Source organism: Electrona antarctica (genome assembly GCF_951216825.1).
Source record: "Electrona antarctica genome assembly, chromosome: 2".
In the NCBI taxonomy this organism is placed as follows: domain Eukaryota; kingdom Metazoa; phylum Chordata; class Actinopteri; order Myctophiformes; family Myctophidae; genus Electrona; species Electrona antarctica.
In genome coordinates, this window is record NC_136807.1 from 44508110 (window position 1) to 44524450 (window position 16341).

Consider the following 16341-nt stretch of genomic DNA (forward strand, 5'->3'; position numbering starts at 1 on the left):
AATGCCAAATGAGTGCAAAACATATTTATTTCTATGGCCTTACAAATAATCGCATTCAACATTGAGAAAATACATACCATTATCTTTTTGCGTGCTGCTTGTCAACATACTATACACAATTATAGTAAGACCACAGTCCCTGCCCTATTCTATGGCTTTGACGCTTTACATGAATGTCTTGTGAGGAAATGCAGTCTGCATACACATCATTTAAATCATTGTAGTGTTCCCATGAATCCTGTGCGCATGTTAAATTACAAGAAATTAAGATATTCCAATGTAAACACAATATTACAGACTATTCAAGTATGCAGTCAAATACTAAGGTAATATGTAAGACAATTTCCTCATTACAGCTTAACTGCTGGTGCACTGTAGACGTTTTTAAATCAGGATTGAACAATGATGCAGCACAATAGACATATCAAAAAAATATACATTCAGCTATTTTGCTTATTTTTTTCCTCTTGCATATGGAAATGTAAACATAATCGATAATGATGAATTAAAGTCCAACACAAGAACACCTATCATAAATAGAAGTGGTATACAAATTTTGGAAAAATATGCATTTACATTCGTAGCAAACATTACAACATTCTTTCTTGAACGAAGGAAAGAGCCCCGCTCTAGACAAAATATAATTTTGTCAAAGAATACATTTCAACTCCATCGAAACATGGAAAGCCCTTAAAAGCAAAAATCCAAACCAAAGCAAAGTACATCTACAAAAGAAAATGCATTACAATACAACATGAATCGCACCTCTTTTTTTTCTGCAAGTGATAATCGAACACATCTTGAAAGCACCAAAGAAGAGGTCTCTTCAGAGGTCAAAGAGAAAAGCTACAACCAAAGGAAATACTAAGAACATTCAAGAACGAATACATTCCAACATCAAAAACACCTCCAATAATTTTGTGAAATCTTACTTAATGATAAAAATGTAATGATCAACTTCACTAAGGATTACTTAGATTCTTACTTATGAGTTGTGTTGTCAAAAGATAAATGCTTATTTCATACCTATTTGAACATTAATAGCATACCGACAAGTGACAAAAGACTACACAGTGCAAAGAAGATCGGTTTGCGCAGAAGCCATCATATGAGTCCTATTCTGTAAAGGATCACAATGAGTCTTCAAGAGTTGAAATTGTGTTGTTACAGTGCAGCATTACAACTCTAGAAGTACTTGACATTTTTACTTGTATATAATTCTGTTCTAAAGAAGAGCCTTACTATGATTTACAGTATGATAGCCACTTTATCTCTACCATAATGGTTTATTACTTAATGTTGCCCATTTTAAGGCTGCAAACAACTGACTGATTTAGACTGCTGTGCAACAGTTATAACAAGTTAGTAATACACTGATTACACATATCAAGCATACATGTGAAGCTCCTCTATCTAACTAAAGCACTGTGAGCAAACAGATGTTTATTTTGCAAGAAAGTGAACATTTTTTGCTTTGCCGTTCTGCTTGGTGCCCAGTGTTGCTTTGGAGAGAGAAGATGGCTCTTTAGCAGCTCTTTTTGTGCTGGTTTTTGAAGCCTGGCCTCCCTCTGCCCTTTGCCAGTCCTTTTCTGCTCTCTTGACGGTGTTGACCTCTCGCTTACTTCCAGAGCAAACACGTTTCTCCACGCTAGCGGCTTTGGCACCAGCAGAATCCTTTTTCACATCTGTCTCAGAGTTAGCTCTGACACGGCTTTTCCTCACCTGACTTTTGATGTTAGCAGTAGCACATGAATCCTGGGAAGGCTTGCGTACATTTCCCACCGCCTGCATGTGTTTAAGGTGACTTCTTCCTGCTGAAGGACTAACAGGGGTTTGGGCTCCACTTCCTCCTCCTCCTGTGGCCCTGCCTTCTGAGGAGTTGGCCCGACTCTCGCTGCTACTTCTCTTGGCCGGTGCCCCAGGCCTGGTTTTCTGCTCAAGCAGCGGGCTGAGCCGTGAGTGGCGCTGGTAGGCATAGGCCGAGCAACTCCCATTGCACAGTGGGTAGCGGATGTGACAGTGGGGACACACTGGGAAGCGGGAGTGATGGGGCTGGGCAGAAGGAGCAGGTGACGGGGGGTTGTTAGTATGAGCAAAGGGAAAAGCCCGTTGGCTGTGCCTGACACCTTTTGGAGAGTTGAGCCGAGTGGGCGGAGCTGTGTGGGGCCTGGGTGGATAGGGGGTTGTAGCAGAGGGGAAGCCCAGCGGCCTTGGACGGCTACCAGGGGGGCGGCTACTCTCTACCTGTACCGTCTGGATCTGAAGCCACTCCAGCTGCAGCAGCCTCTCTAAGTACTTTTCTAGTGGCCCCACAGGCTTGGGCCTAGGAGCCCCCCGGCCCTCAGTGTGGAGGAACACAGCAAGCTGACGCAAGCTCCAGCTGTTAAACGGAGGGGGTAGGAAGTCAGGGTAACTGTAGGAGGGCTTCTCGCTATCGTCCCCATCGCCCACTGCCCCGCCGGGTCCAGGGAAGTCTGGTGGAAAGTCATTGGTGTCGATGACCTCGGCCCGGAGATTGAGGTTAGGGGGAGTGCAGGGGGTACAGGGGGAGGGAAGAATAGGCAACCTCTCAGAGTCTGATAGGTCACTGGCACTGTCAGTATCATCTTCCCTCTGGTTGTAGTGCTGGTGAAGTAGCTCTGTGGTGTGGACTGGTGGTGACTGTGTTAGAGGAAATCGTGACACTTGGCGCAGCCCAGCTATTGGAGAGAGTGGCAGGGAGAGGGCCCGGCGATTACTTCCCATTCCACCCCGGTTGGGGTCTAGCTCATTGCATGGTGAAATTGGCTGCGGTTCTCTTTTTTCCTCTTTCCTCTGTGTGGACAAGTGTTTACGGAGTTTAGGTTTCAATGATGCTCCTTCTTCTTGAGGACTGAAGGAAGAGAGAGGTATAATAATCAGATTTGAGGACAGACGTGGGGTTTCAACAACAGTAAATCAATGTAATTCAAACCACTTTCAACATATACCTGGATAATTTGCTTGTATTTCGTGTGGTGCCCGATTTTACTCTCCCCCCTTTGGCTTGAGTACCCTGTAAACAATCATTTGCAATAATATTAAATGCTGATTCTTGAGAAGAATAGACGCAACACATGATATCACAGTCAATGTCTGCAAACAGTCAGCTACTCACTCTAGTCTGGACTGTTGACACTGTGTCCTTATCCTGACCTGGCCCTGTGAGGCCATTTTTCAGCTGGGCTCCTGTTTTCTTCACCTTGCTACATTTCTTTACACTACGGAAACATCAATGTTGGTTGTTAACCTCTTGTCTCTATAGAACCAAAGTCAAAATACAGATCATGAATAAATGAGTACTACCTGGTGGTCACTGGTCCGGTATTTTCAGCGTTTTTAACGCGAATCTTCTCTTTAGAAACGACACGTTTTAGTGTCGTAGATGCTGTGCTCTCCTGTATGATGGGACCCATGTAGTTGCAGTGTCGCAGGGCTGTTTTCAGTCCCGTACAAATAAATACTGCTCTAGCTAAAGAACCCAACCCACATCTCGAATGACAAACACTATTCTTAGCATATTAAATACGTCCATTATCACCAAAGTGCTGCAGTGCATCGTGCGCAGATGTCGATTTCCTACTTCTTCACGTATAAGCCCTGTTCGCTCTGGTGTTTTTCCGGTCGAGTCGTGTTCAATCGCAAATGCAAATATTTTTAATGAAATGGCGAATTCAAACGTGTCTTTTTTCCGACTGTCATCCTCCTCGGCATAAAAAAAAATGCAAGACCACCACAGTGTAGCAGGATGCTTTTGTTTGACACGGACGTCCCTGTCAAATGGGTTTGTTTACCTGCTGATGACTGGCTCCCTGGCTGCCAGCCTAGCTCAGACTCAGAGCACAAGAGCAGCAGCAGAGGTGGATTATGGGACTTGTAGTGCAGCTGTGAGATGTAATACACTCGAAACGTCGAAATAGAGTAGTCATTTCGTGTTGTTAATACGGTGCATTTGCAGACTACACAGTACACACACACTGTATCGCTACCATGTGGGAAGAGTTCACTTCGTGTTTGAAAAAGAACAATAACCCAAATAAACTGAACTGTGACTGAATTAAATTACTCAATTTCCCATCAACTCCATACATACTGGTCCGTGACGCTGTAGTAGGTTGGGACGTTGCGTGGTACCTGCGCGCACATTTGCTGATCTCTAACAACAGTGTTTACTGTGTTGATTTCCCGTTAGCGTGAATATTATTTGTATATCTGGTATCTGTGCGGAGAGCCGTGGTAGATATTCAAGGCAGCCACAGCTGTGAGTGAAACTCTGTAAATGGAGGATCGAGCTTCGGCTTCAGCCTGCAAAATATTTGACAATAACGACATATCCTTGGATGGTGAGGTGTTGCAGTGTTCATGATTATACCGTACACGAATAAAGCCATTTATTTCACATATTGGCAGATAAAAATGTATGTAACGTGCAGTACTGTACATTGTGTACAGTACTGCGTACGTATAAATGTTTGTTTATGTTTAAAGTGAGTGATGATGAGGTTATTGTGTGTGATCTTGTCAACTGTTCAACTTTAACATAATGTTGTGACGAAATTAATATTAATTCCAGCTGTTTTGAGAAATCACTGAATTGTTGAACTGATCACTGAACTGATGACGCTTAACTTTCTTTGTATAGGTTAATGGTACCCACCTATCACTGAAAATGGATAGAGGAGGGTGGTGTATTGGACAGGACAGGATTCCTTCAACTTCTTCTAGTACATCTGGCGTGGAGTTATTTAGCTCCTACAATGTCTCAAGGCCCATAAGCACAAATCTGATAATTAAGAATAACCAACAGGATGCAGTCAGGAAACCAGTTTTGATTCGTCCACCAACCCCCAGGGTGGACAGGATCTCTCCTCAGAAGGAACTGCAGTCCCGTCAATTTCTCTATTGTGAACCCACGCCGAAACCCATCATTCGAAGGCGCTCGCGCTCTCTTCCCGCAACACTATCCTCCACCACAGAGAGGAAGAAGAATCCCAGAGTCGGCGTGCGTTTCATAGACTCCCTGGGGCTTGACCTGGAAAACATCAGGGTCTTCAGAACTGGGGAGGACCCATCTGTGCCACAACATGTCAGCTTTAGATTACTGATGGGAGCAGAATTGGCAGACAAAAGGTGCTTGGAGATATCCTTGCCATACCTGAAGCCAGTCTTTGTCGAGCAGCCCGGTGACCAGCCAGAGTTTCTGAACCGTCTCCACCAACAGAAAGTGTGTATGGAGAGAGTCTTGTGCTGTGAACTGGGCATCATTGGTATTACTCAGGTCCTCAATCTGGGCTATGAGAAGGAGATCATTGTTCGCTACTCATTCACAGAGTGGAAGAGCTGCACTGAAACTAAAGCCTCCTGGTTAAGCACCACCACCAAGCCCTGGGACGAAAGAGGAGGCCAGGTCAGCTGTGACAGTTTTCGTTTCCACCTTCCTGTCCCACCGTTCCTGCTGCAGCCGGGAGCATTGTTAGAGTTTGCAATCCAATACAAAGTCCATGGAACTGAATACTGGGACAACAATGATGGAGATAACTATAAATTACTCTGTCATAGCTACAAGTTGGCTGTGCCCAATGAATGTGCGGCCAGCATGGTGCATTTCATTTAGGATGATAATGAAAATTGAAAATTGTGCTAAGGGGAAAATGGCACAGGTTGACAAACATTAGTTCAATAACTGTTTTGTTAGTTATCTTATACCTTTGTAATTTACTGTTAATAGGCTTAATTGCACTGATATAGACACAGGGTACACTCACTGATAATCCTAAATGGAGTTAGCCAAATCACTGCAATAGAAATAGTGCCAGTGCACTAATATTTGACTGTAACTTACTTTAGTGACCTTTGTCACCAGAATACACAAATTCTATTTTTATAGAAAACTGCACTTTATTGTAGTTATTAGTGGTATTTAATGAAAAGTAATTGAGTAGTATGTTGTGTGTGACTAGTTGTCTAGTCCTACTTTAACATTAACTCCTATACAGCAGTGAATGCTGGTCTTTTGCTGGACCCTGAAGCCAATCCTGCAGAAGTCTCAAGATCGGTGCTACACCAGAATGCTGCGTGCAGGCGTACAGTACTTAACATCAGCAAGAGTACACATGTTACCAACAAGAATCTGTATGATGGAATGCCATGGGTGAGCCAGAAAATAGCAGCCAGGAGAATGAGACTATAGCAGGACTGCCAAAGTCACCAAGAGCTGCCAGCTAGCAAAGTTAAGTAGTGCTGTGGGAACCAACACACGGACACCGGTCACGAGGACGTCCCACATGAACATATCTGGATTTACTCAAGAACGACGCAGGAGCGCAAACAAAGCACCAACGAGCTGGCCAGATGTATGGAGAACCGGGATGACTGGAAGCGACGATGGAGGGCTCGTCTGAGGACAACCGAGAGATAGAGAGAGAGACTTTAACATTACCGTCCTAAGCGGATTGATGAAGTACAGTATAGTTCCAAGGGGAACTTTATAAAGCCAAACATCCAAACTATGCAATATATATACGGTTTTTTTGGCATAATAATTCAAAAATGAACAATGTTTCTTATATTAAAGCACACTAATTGAAGTGGTCTCCCTGTCTTATGTATAAAATGCATTTTGTTTCACTGTTTCAGGTGGGTTGCCACATTTGTTGTGTAATCACTTAATTTAACCTGTGTGAGTTCTGCTCTCGGTCCTGATTGGATCAAATTGATATCTGAAAATTACATTTCTGTTTATTAAAGAGCTGGAAAGACAGGGATATATGTATAGCAATGATTAGACCACAGTGACCACTATCAGAATACCGGTATATAGAGCTATTTAATTCTTCTTTTATTATATAATCTTCTATTATATTATTATGAATTGTTATTATTTTACATCGTCAGTAGTACATAGTCTCTCGAGACAGACTGTTGACAAACGTTGTCGACTATAAATTCAAAGGAAAAGAGGGCGCTGTTTCTCCTTTATTTGCCGATGGGTTCTCAGTTTGGTCCAAGAAGAACTCGCGCGCTTCCACATGCGCATGCGTCACATGTCAATGTTGAGTTGTGGCGTTGACTAGTAATTAATTCTCTAACGAACCAATATGTAGAAGGACTGCCCTAATTTGTCATAACTCTGCACAATGTTACTCCTAAACATCGTCATTTAACATCAACCGTCAAAGTTTGAACTGACGTGATTTATTGAAGCTACAGAAGCAGGTTGGTAAAGTAGTATTACGTTTTACAATTTACATACAACGGTGTCGCACGACAAAAATAGCAGCGCCTTCGTTGTGAGTTTAGAGTAGGTTGTGAGCTTGTAGATCAGCCATTTTCGGTGTGCTACACCGTCGCACGGCGAAGTGTATGTATCCGGCTAAAATTAACAACCATCACACCTATACCAACTACCAACTGAACTGAACCCAAGCAGTGTGAGAGTTATCGATTTAACGCTATAACGCATTCATATTAGTTGACTGCGATTAGTGTTAAAACTTCAGTTGCTTTATTTTCATCGACAAAAAATGTCGAATTATTGATAATGCGCGCCATAAAGTTACATGATGAATGATTCAGAATGAAACATCAGCATACGGATAACAGGACAAGTTAAGCTAGCTATACACTGAGCTTCAACTAACGCTAACAAAAACAATCTCTGCTATAGTCTTTTTCATCTGTTTCTTTCTGATATTGAATAAACACTACAGACAGAGCCTGGAAGACAGTGCATTTGGAAAGGGATCATTCTCAGAGAGAGATGCCGTCCAGTCAAGACCAAAAGGTATGTATGGAATTTGGAAAACGCATAATATTGCTGACAGCTAGCCCTCACATAACTTGGCAACTAACAAACCTCGCTAAACATCTTTATTGTAAATTAATGTCAAGGTGCCTTAATCATAGAATACAGATAATGATATGCCTACACCTTTTTCATGTGAAGCTGGAGAAGCTGATTGATCAAGTATCGAAGAGCAATGATTACCAAGACTTGCATGCCTTCTTGCAAGAGGACATTGATGAAGGAACCACATTGAAATGCTCCAAACAGTTCTTCACCAAATTGGACAAACTTGTCAATAAGGTTAGATTTGCCTCTGCAAATTCATTGTTATGCCTTTGTGCTAAATTTTTTAGGGGGGCGGGAAAGTCTAATCATTATTAAATATATTATAGGCTTTAGATGAGAAGAACACCAAGAATGCCAGTTTGGCCCTTAGTATCCTATCCAAATGTGGAAACAATTTGTCCCCACCTGGAGGGCAAGGGTTGTCAGGCATGGTGGCTCAGAACCTGGTCAAAAAGATAAGTATTTCACCACACGCAACAGCTGTAAACATTACCTTAAATTAATGTATAGCCTACACAGTGCAGTGCATACATATTTGTATGCACTGTACTTTGCAAGCTGTTGGTAGAATTGTGTTTTTGTGTTGTGCACATGGTGCAGTGGTTTGAAAAATGTAGGGAGCTCTGGATCCAGGGAGGCCCAAAGAGGGATGGGATGCTGTTGAATGTTGCTGAGGACTTCTTTGATTCATTGATGGTGAGTTAAAGCATTTGACTAAAGTGCAATAATGTAGGATGAAACACTTGAGAACATCCTGTGACATTGCACTCTGTTTTCAGTAACAGTTAACAGTATGCTTTCCTCCTTGGCAGGTTGTCCATGAGGCAAGCAAAGAGGGTATGGTTGACTTCTTATAGTATCAGATGTTTTAATTGTGTTTCTTCCTCTTATATTACATGATTGGTTCAATGTTTAGTGCATATCTTATTAGGTCTAGTCTGGCCTAATTGATATGAAAAACTTGTTTAGTACTTCCGCAAGTAGACTCCAGTGTCTTTATTTTAAGCCAGCTGAAGTTGGATTTAGTTGGTGAGCCCTGACAAGTTTGTGTATCATTGCGCACTGTGTCTTGAATGCACTTTTGACATTATTTGATCTCATAAAGTGCACTGTAGGCAACAAATACAATATCAGACAAGATACATTACTTACAACTAGCTGAAACTTGAATTTAAACTATGATATGTTGATGTCAATACTGTGTACAGCATTGAGTAGTGTCTTTTGTTACAGGAACATATGAAATTACCCAGTTCCTTCTGTATCACATTGGCCAGTTGGTTGCAGACCCCAGAATCTACGTCCTCATCCAGAAAGAGGTACTGGCCAATAATAACCTATAGAAGATTTTTTTATGGCATAAGGTTACATTATGATTAAATTAACACTAACATTGTCGACATAGGCTGTTCGCAAGCTCAATATCATTGTGGGCAGAATTCCAGTGGAACTGAAGAATGAAAAGAAGATCTTGTCATCTCAGGAGGCCTCAGACATGATGTATGTAATGGAAATCTGTTGTTGATAGATATTTGTGGACACATGATTTATCATTTGTCAGAATTATTTGTATGATTTCACTTTTCTACTTCCTTATTCACACTCATAACATCCACAGGGTCAAGCTGGCTGGACACGTATTGGATTGTGGAGGTAAGTATTTAAATTTTCTTTTTGACAAAAATCTGTTATCGTGTACGGGCAGTGTGCATGTGGTCGTGTCATGTCATAAGTTGTAGGGAAGCATTGAAAGCTGACCAAACTAGCTCGTCGAGTAGTCGGGTTTGGAGGAGAGGAGGAGGTAGAGCTCTCTGACTCTGGTTGGCTGCTAGGAGGGGTTGCGGGGAGTGGGGAGTAGTGCTCGCAGTGAATTTATTTTGTCTAAATACAGAGCATATCCATGTATACATATTGCTACTGCCGCATGTATTCTCAAAATGCAGTGTGGGACGGTGCATGAGTGTGGCTCATCTAATTCATTTCAAACACCAGCTGTCAGCTTCTGATTGATTGATTGAAGTATTTATTAACAGTATGTAGAATAGGTACATTTCAAGCACAACTCAATACAAAAAGTGTTAACTGTGGACGACACCATAAAGCATTACACTTTACAATAGTGTCCACCATTTTCAATTCATCAGAACATTTAGAGACATACAAATATCATCATCATTCATCATTTTTCGACCGCGGTCGAGATCATGGATTTCACAATGCCATGCCAGACTTCCCGGCCCTTCATTGCCACCCCCAGTTCCTGCTTACTGATGCATGTGTCCCTAGCGATGACATCAGGGAACGACAGTTTTCTACCTCTGGTCTGCTTTGAGGCAGGACTCCAGAGAAGAAGGGAAGATATAACCTCATTGTCAGCTCTGTAGCAGTGGCCGGCAAACTGTGTTCTTCTGGATCGGACTAGTGAAGAAACACGGGGAAGGTTGCCGTATATTAGATTAGTCGATGGGTGGCTCTTCCAAGACAGATTATGCGCTTTCATTAGAAGGCGGGTGTAAGTGCCATCCAACCGTTTCTCTAGTTTCTTTGAAAGTGTCCATGTCTCGGAGCCATAGAGTAGAATCGGCTCAACGGTCGTCCTAAATATTTTTACTTTTAACATCTTACTAAGCTGGGATGACCAGAAGTCAGTGTCGTTTAGGTATTTTATTTAGCAGGATGACGAGAGCTTCTCCTAGGGTTTAGTTGGTAGCCCTTATCATTGATAGTATCAACTGACATACGAAGAACATAATCGATACAAATATACATACAAATATACAAATACAAATATACAAACATACTGTACATACAGTACACTGTACATACAAATATGTACATACAAATACAAATATACAAACATACAAATATACTGTACACTTCTATATAACAAAAAACAGGAAATCATCGTAAACTGAGGTAAAAAGGGAAAGAAAACATATACAGTGAGGGGAAAGGGGGTGGGGAAAGACTCAGACTTTTACGGAAATAAAGATAAGCGTATATGCCGTATCAATATCATTTTGCCACTTACTGCTGCTTTATAAAGTGAAAAAGGTCTGTAAATTCATTCAACTGCTAGTCTGTAGTAGTCTGAAGTCTGTTTGGTGGAGAGATACCTTAATTTAAGACTAAGACTTACCAACATGTTGAAATAAACACACCTGTCTGTGTCAGATTATGACTTGCAGATAGCACTGATGGAGGCACTGATCAGAATGACCTCTCCTGGTCAGAGGATGGAGCTGGCTGGCCAATGGTTCACCATGGAGTATGTGGCCAGTGCTTTCATCAATATAAAGGATTCAGAGTTTGAGACGGTAAATGGATGCAGTTCATCCAAGAATGCGTTTGTATTTTTAAATTCTAAAACAATATCAGGGAAACATTATCTTACCAGTTACATAGTTAGTTTATTTGTTTGTTTTTTCTATTTCAGGACTGCCGCAAGTTTCTGAACTTGGTGAATGGGATGCAGGGAGACAAAAGAAGGTGTGTGTGTGTGTGTGTGTGTGTGTGTGTGTGTGTGTGTGTGTGTGTGTGTGTGTGTGTGTGTGTGTGTGTGTGTGTGTGTGTGTGTGTGTGTGTGTGTGTGTGTGTGTGTGTGTGTGTGTGTGTGTGTGTGTGTGTGTGTGTGTGTGTGTGTGTGTGTGTGTATATATATATATATATATATATATATATATATATACACACACACACATTAAAGGTGGCCTTACACTAGCCGATTTTTTTCAATCTGATAGCACCACACACTACAGGATAATCGGAGCGGGGCAGAGCAAATATCAAACATTCTTGATGTTGATCGGGCCGATCCCGATCGCGCTTTGAGCGGCCCCGAGCAGATCGATTGAGTCGGGCACCCCCCGAGCGTCAAAAAATGCCCGATTATCGTCTAGTGTAAGGCCACCTTTAGGGTATCCCAATGCACATTGTAGTCATGTGAATTGTTTTCAAATTGAATTGTCAGAGCACAGCATGCTAATATCTTGCATATCATACTTTACAACAAAGTCTGATACTGATACATACTTATATTTTCTTTATTGCTTTACATTGTTGTCTTTCGGCCTTCAGAGTCTATTCTTATCCTTGTTTGAGGGTGTTTCTGGAAAAGAACGAGGTAAGTATCAGTTGGATTTGTTGGGACAATGTTAAAAGTGAGGGTATTTAAAAACTAGTCTATGAAATGTGTTGAGCAGGCATCTGTATTTAGATGTCTCTCTGCATGGGTGTAGTTGAAAGTAGTGCGTTTGTTTTGTCAGCTGCTGATACCCTCTGATGAGAAGCTGGAGGAGTTCTGGATTGACTTCAACTTGAGCAGTCAGAGCATCTCTTTTTACTTCTGTTTAGCCGACATGGAAGCAGAGGTACCTTGTTAGGTTAACAGTCACTTGAAGGGATGATAATTTACATCGATTAGAATCAATAATCAAGTATCAGATACGGTTTGTTACTGTATGTTATTTTCTGATTAATAGCTTTGATGAATTTCTTTGCTTGTGTTCTTCCATCACATAAAAGGGTGAATGGGACACAATGTGTATCACTGAAAATGAAGTTGAAAGCTACACCATTGCAGGTAAACGAAATAATTAAAATGTTACATGTATAGCACCTTCCAGAGCTCAATGACATTGCCCAGAATTTAACCACTTAAACCCCATATACTTATACTACATCAAACAGTTTGGTTGTCAGACAACTCTTGAATTGAAATAAATATATTTATTGTGGATACATATAATATTTATTGAGCATAAAATCTATAAGCTTAAGCACATATATTTTGGCATCAAGACTCAATTAATTCATTGTCTGGCTGGTGGTGGTTGCACAAAAACACACAAACAAAAAAAACACGAGACACAAGCAGAATGAGCAGTAAGCAGGAGGTTTAATAGCCGCAGCCATTCAGATGAGGTGTACTGATCACCTACAGTAATCAGGTGTTGCTGCTGCTTTGAGTTGTCTGCATCACATCATTAAACTTAGATACGGTATAAAGCAATACACTAATAACAGTTTTGAGTTGAGATAATAATAATAATGATAATCAATGTATGGGCAACTTGTCTCTTATCCCTCAGTCTTAGATAGGTCTACGTAGATAGGCCTTGAACAGGGCAATGCAATTATCTAGTCCATTTCAAGACATTGGGTTGCTCATATAAGAACTAGACGGTTGTCTTCACGTCCCCAAAGATGATTTTGTTCTATTTTTCTGTTAATACTGGTCATTGGCTCTGATCTTTACAATGAATTCATTATACTTTTGATAATATAGGAACTGAAGTTTTGAGTCTTTGCTTGCTTTAATGCATACATTGTAAACATGATTTACACAGGCACAGACATTGTTTGGATAAACCTTGTTTTTTTGTCTGGTTTGTAAGATCCTCTCAGAAGGACGCTGAAAACAAAAAAGATAATAGATCATCAACAATAATAACATGCACGTTTTGGATGTGTGTGAACTGTGAAGGCCTTTTGTTAAACAAAAGTTGTTGAGAATGTGTGTGTACAAAGTACAAACGAGTGGTTGTGAATATGTAACTGGACGTGGTAAAATAAAACATCTGACTTGTCAATTCTCAGATCAGGGCAGATCGTCTGTCTTGAAGCTTAAGCTTTTGGAGCCGGTGTGCACAGGGGTGTTTGAGGGGACCAGCCTCACCATTCACTTCAATTCCTCCCTGGGCATTTTGCAGGCTGCTTGCAGTGTCTATGGATCCCTCAAGAACAAGGTAGAATTCTGGCTTACATGACATGGTAATAATTGTCATGATTGCATAATGCATATATGACAAATTTGCATTAGTTGTGCAGTTAGTGTTTTTTGGCTTCATTTGATAGTATGGACAAATAGTAATGGTAACTAATGGTAAAGAATGGTTTATTGTCTCACGCTGATGTGTAAGCTTTGTTGGCTGAAAGATGCAGCATCCCTGCTGCAGTTTCAGGCACTGAAGAGCGTCTTCCTTTTAAACTAGGTCAGGACATATTTTCTAGTGAGATTTTGTTGATTTGCATTAATCTGTTTTTTTCCCTGTTAGAGCGTTGTTGGCAAAAAAAGCAGTGTTGTGAAGACCTCAGTCAAAATTATAATGGACGATTCCTGCTCCCAGGTAAATATTTGCCTTGCTCAACCATCTTGTATTTGCACCCAATACCCACCCAGCCACCAGAAGTGAAAAGGGCGTCAATATATAATGGACCACAAACAATAAAACTGCCACGGAAAATATTGTTTCTGAAAAATAATTACTTACAAATGGGGTAACTTTACACTGATGGTAATGTGTATGACATCTTCTGTGCATTTGGGTGGATTTTTATACACAATAATGTGCATTTAATAACTCGTTGGGCCCTATCTTGCCTTACCCCATATCCTTAAACTGTTTTGCCATTTTTTACTATTTTGAAAAACATTTTAAAATAATAAAAGTTCAAATGGCAGATCTATAATATCACAACGTGTCGTGGTAGATCGGCATAGTAAAATGTTTTTCTAAATTCTGTAGTAAATCTGGATAATAAGTTTAGTTATAAGGGGTAAGGTCTTCTGTGGGTTTAAAATCTTTGCATATCACTCCACCTGACCAGACTGTTCCAGAGAGCCAGGCATATGCTGGAGGTGATAAAGAAACAGAGAGAAACAGCGCCGCCTCCTGGCTACAACCCGCAGCTCGACCTGTGGTAATTGATCACAGAATCCGTATTTTATATAAAACATTTACCTGTACTGTTTAGTGTATGGAGCCTGCATGTAATCCTGCCACACTGTCTGCGTGTTATTAAGTGGCATATTATACTTATTATACATATTATAGTTATAATAGTGATGCCACATTTATTAAACTTGCCTGGTAATTTTGCCCGCCAGAGCATATTAAACACTCTAAATGGTCAAATACATCCCATTTCTCCTGCCAGAAGACGGCTGGCTATAAGAAGGTCTCAGAGTCCACAACTTTCATCACCAGTAGCAGCAGAGGGAGTGTTTCCAGCATCAGTCCATTTTCAGGCATAGGAAGTAGGTTCTAAAGTGTCCGTAAAGTTGTTCTCTTCCTCAACTGATGTCACAATTTACATTTGTTTACATTTAGTGTAAAGCCTGCTTCACAAAAAAATCAATACTATTCATTCATTCATTCATTCATTCATTCATTCATTCATTCATTGTTTTAAATTTGTAATTGAGTTTTTATTCTGTCTAACAAAGAACTTATCATTTCTCATTGTTGTGTTTTATCAGTTGTATTTATGCAAATAAAAATAAACCTAATACTTTACTGAACACTTTCCCTTTTTACCCCCACATTTCAGATCCTCCAAGCAAATGGAAGGTAAAGGGTCCTTTGCAAATGATGCGTTCCAGTGAGAAGCAGGACCAGTTAAACCCAGGAGTGCAGGGAGTGAAGGTTAAGACCTCGGGTCACGCCATGACTCCTAGCAGCACAATCAGTGAACGTGTGAGACAGCAGGTAGGACACAGTACAAGACTGCACATCGTGCAGACTAATGAGCAAAGTGATACCCCACCCTATTCGGTTCCTGGTGGCGGCATTTATAATTAAAAAAATGCAATACAGAAAATCATTACATTAGGTGTCAACTAGATGTTTATCACTTATTTATGTTATATTATTGTGTAGACCAGACTAGACTGCACTTGACTAAATTAAACCAAACCCATCAGTAGTACCTCTAACAGTCTTGATTTGACATTCTCTGTCTCAGAGTGAAACTTCTCTGCATAGCAAAGTCTCCAAACCGACACAGATGAAAAAGGTATGTAAATGATTGTAATAATTAATTTGAAGTGACCGTGTAAGTGAGATGGTATCACCTACATCCATTGTTGTTACAGTATGTTGCAGTATTGTTTAATGCCTGTCTTTATTTTCTTTCTGTGCCTGTCCCACAGCACATCCCAATGCCGGAAGTAGTGAAGGCGGTGTTGGCTGAGCAGGAGGAAGAACAGGGGCCTCTCGGTACTGACGGGTTTGACTATTATACCAGTACAATTCTGTATTGACACTGCTGCGCAATACAATGTGCACTGCTAGTTCAGTGTGCAGTGTGCAGTGTTTAACACTTAAAATGGTCATAACTTGGTGACCATTGCTCTGATCAGTGCAATATACTGTAGGATTGATTTGAAGGCTGGGTAGCAGCCTGCAAATCTAATTTGTTGACGTTTTCAGTTCAACTGTGCACAAACAGATTTGCACCACAGAAAATTGGGTTAGAGTCCGGGAATGTCATCACTTTTTTCCCTGCCAGTTAATGACCATTTTGTCTTTGCCTATAGATCAGAGCTTTGTGCCCGACTCCCAACCCAAGTAAGTTCTGCCGCAGCAGTATACATAATATATTATAAATCACCTGCTACAGTACCATGTTATGATTGGTGATTTATTGTGTGTGTGTGTGTGTGTGTGTGTGTGTGTGTGTGTGTGTGT

General features: G+C 40.9%; 3 protein-coding genes across 5 annotated transcripts in view; 2 read left to right on the forward strand and 1 right to left on the reverse strand.

Annotated features, from left to right (window-relative positions):
* Positions 1 to 9: 9 nt before the first annotated feature.
* fam217ba (family with sequence similarity 217 member Ba) lies at positions 10 to 3830 on the reverse strand. Its single transcript, XM_079496054.1, has 4 exons — positions 3325 to 3830; positions 3137 to 3239; positions 2970 to 3034; positions 10 to 2872 (listed from the first exon to the last, which is right to left on the reverse strand). Exons 1-4 carry the CDS (start codon positions 3432 to 3434, stop codon positions 1444 to 1446), a joined length of 1707 nt encoding a protein of 568 aa, XP_079352180.1. The 5' UTR covers positions 3435 to 3830; the 3' UTR covers positions 10 to 1443.
* A 256-nt stretch (positions 3831 to 4086) lies between these two features.
* Positions 4087 to 6605, forward strand: ppp1r3da (protein phosphatase 1, regulatory subunit 3Da). Of its 2 annotated transcripts, none has more exons than XM_079496056.1 (2): positions 4087 to 4366; positions 4661 to 6605. In XM_079496056.1, exons 1-2 carry the CDS (start codon positions 4298 to 4300, stop codon positions 5630 to 5632), a joined length of 1041 nt encoding a protein of 346 aa, XP_079352182.1. In that variant the 5' UTR covers positions 4087 to 4297; the 3' UTR covers positions 5633 to 6605. The 2 variants fall into 2 exon arrangements, with proteins under 2 accessions (XP_079352182.1, XP_079352183.1); XM_079496057.1 differs by having other exon boundaries at positions 4087 to 4361.
* Positions 6606 to 8482: 1877 nt separating this feature from the next.
* Positions 8483 to 16341, forward strand: part of sycp2 (synaptonemal complex protein 2) — a 31301-nt gene continuing 23442 nt past the window's right edge. For both annotated transcript variants that reach the window (XM_079518306.1, XM_079518307.1), the window contains exons 1-18: positions 8483 to 8566; positions 8683 to 8707; positions 9104 to 9189; positions 9276 to 9370; positions 9489 to 9523; positions 11045 to 11187; positions 11307 to 11359; positions 11948 to 11993; positions 12136 to 12240; positions 12395 to 12452; positions 13469 to 13617; positions 13927 to 13998; positions 14480 to 14572; positions 14810 to 14909; positions 15203 to 15360; positions 15617 to 15667; positions 15804 to 15870; positions 16191 to 16221. In XM_079518306.1, coding sequence (XP_079374432.1) covers positions 8525 to 8566; positions 8683 to 8707; positions 9104 to 9189; positions 9276 to 9370; positions 9489 to 9523; positions 11045 to 11187; positions 11307 to 11359; positions 11948 to 11993; positions 12136 to 12240; positions 12395 to 12452; positions 13469 to 13617; positions 13927 to 13998; positions 14480 to 14572; positions 14810 to 14909; positions 15203 to 15360; positions 15617 to 15667; positions 15804 to 15870; positions 16191 to 16221 — 1409 coding nt within the window. In that variant the 5' untranslated portion in view covers positions 8483 to 8524. The remainder of the gene's footprint in view (positions 8567 to 8682; positions 8708 to 9103; positions 9190 to 9275; positions 9371 to 9488; positions 9524 to 11044; positions 11188 to 11306; positions 11360 to 11947; positions 11994 to 12135; positions 12241 to 12394; positions 12453 to 13468; positions 13618 to 13926; positions 13999 to 14479; positions 14573 to 14809; positions 14910 to 15202; positions 15361 to 15616; positions 15668 to 15803; positions 15871 to 16190; positions 16222 to 16341) is intronic.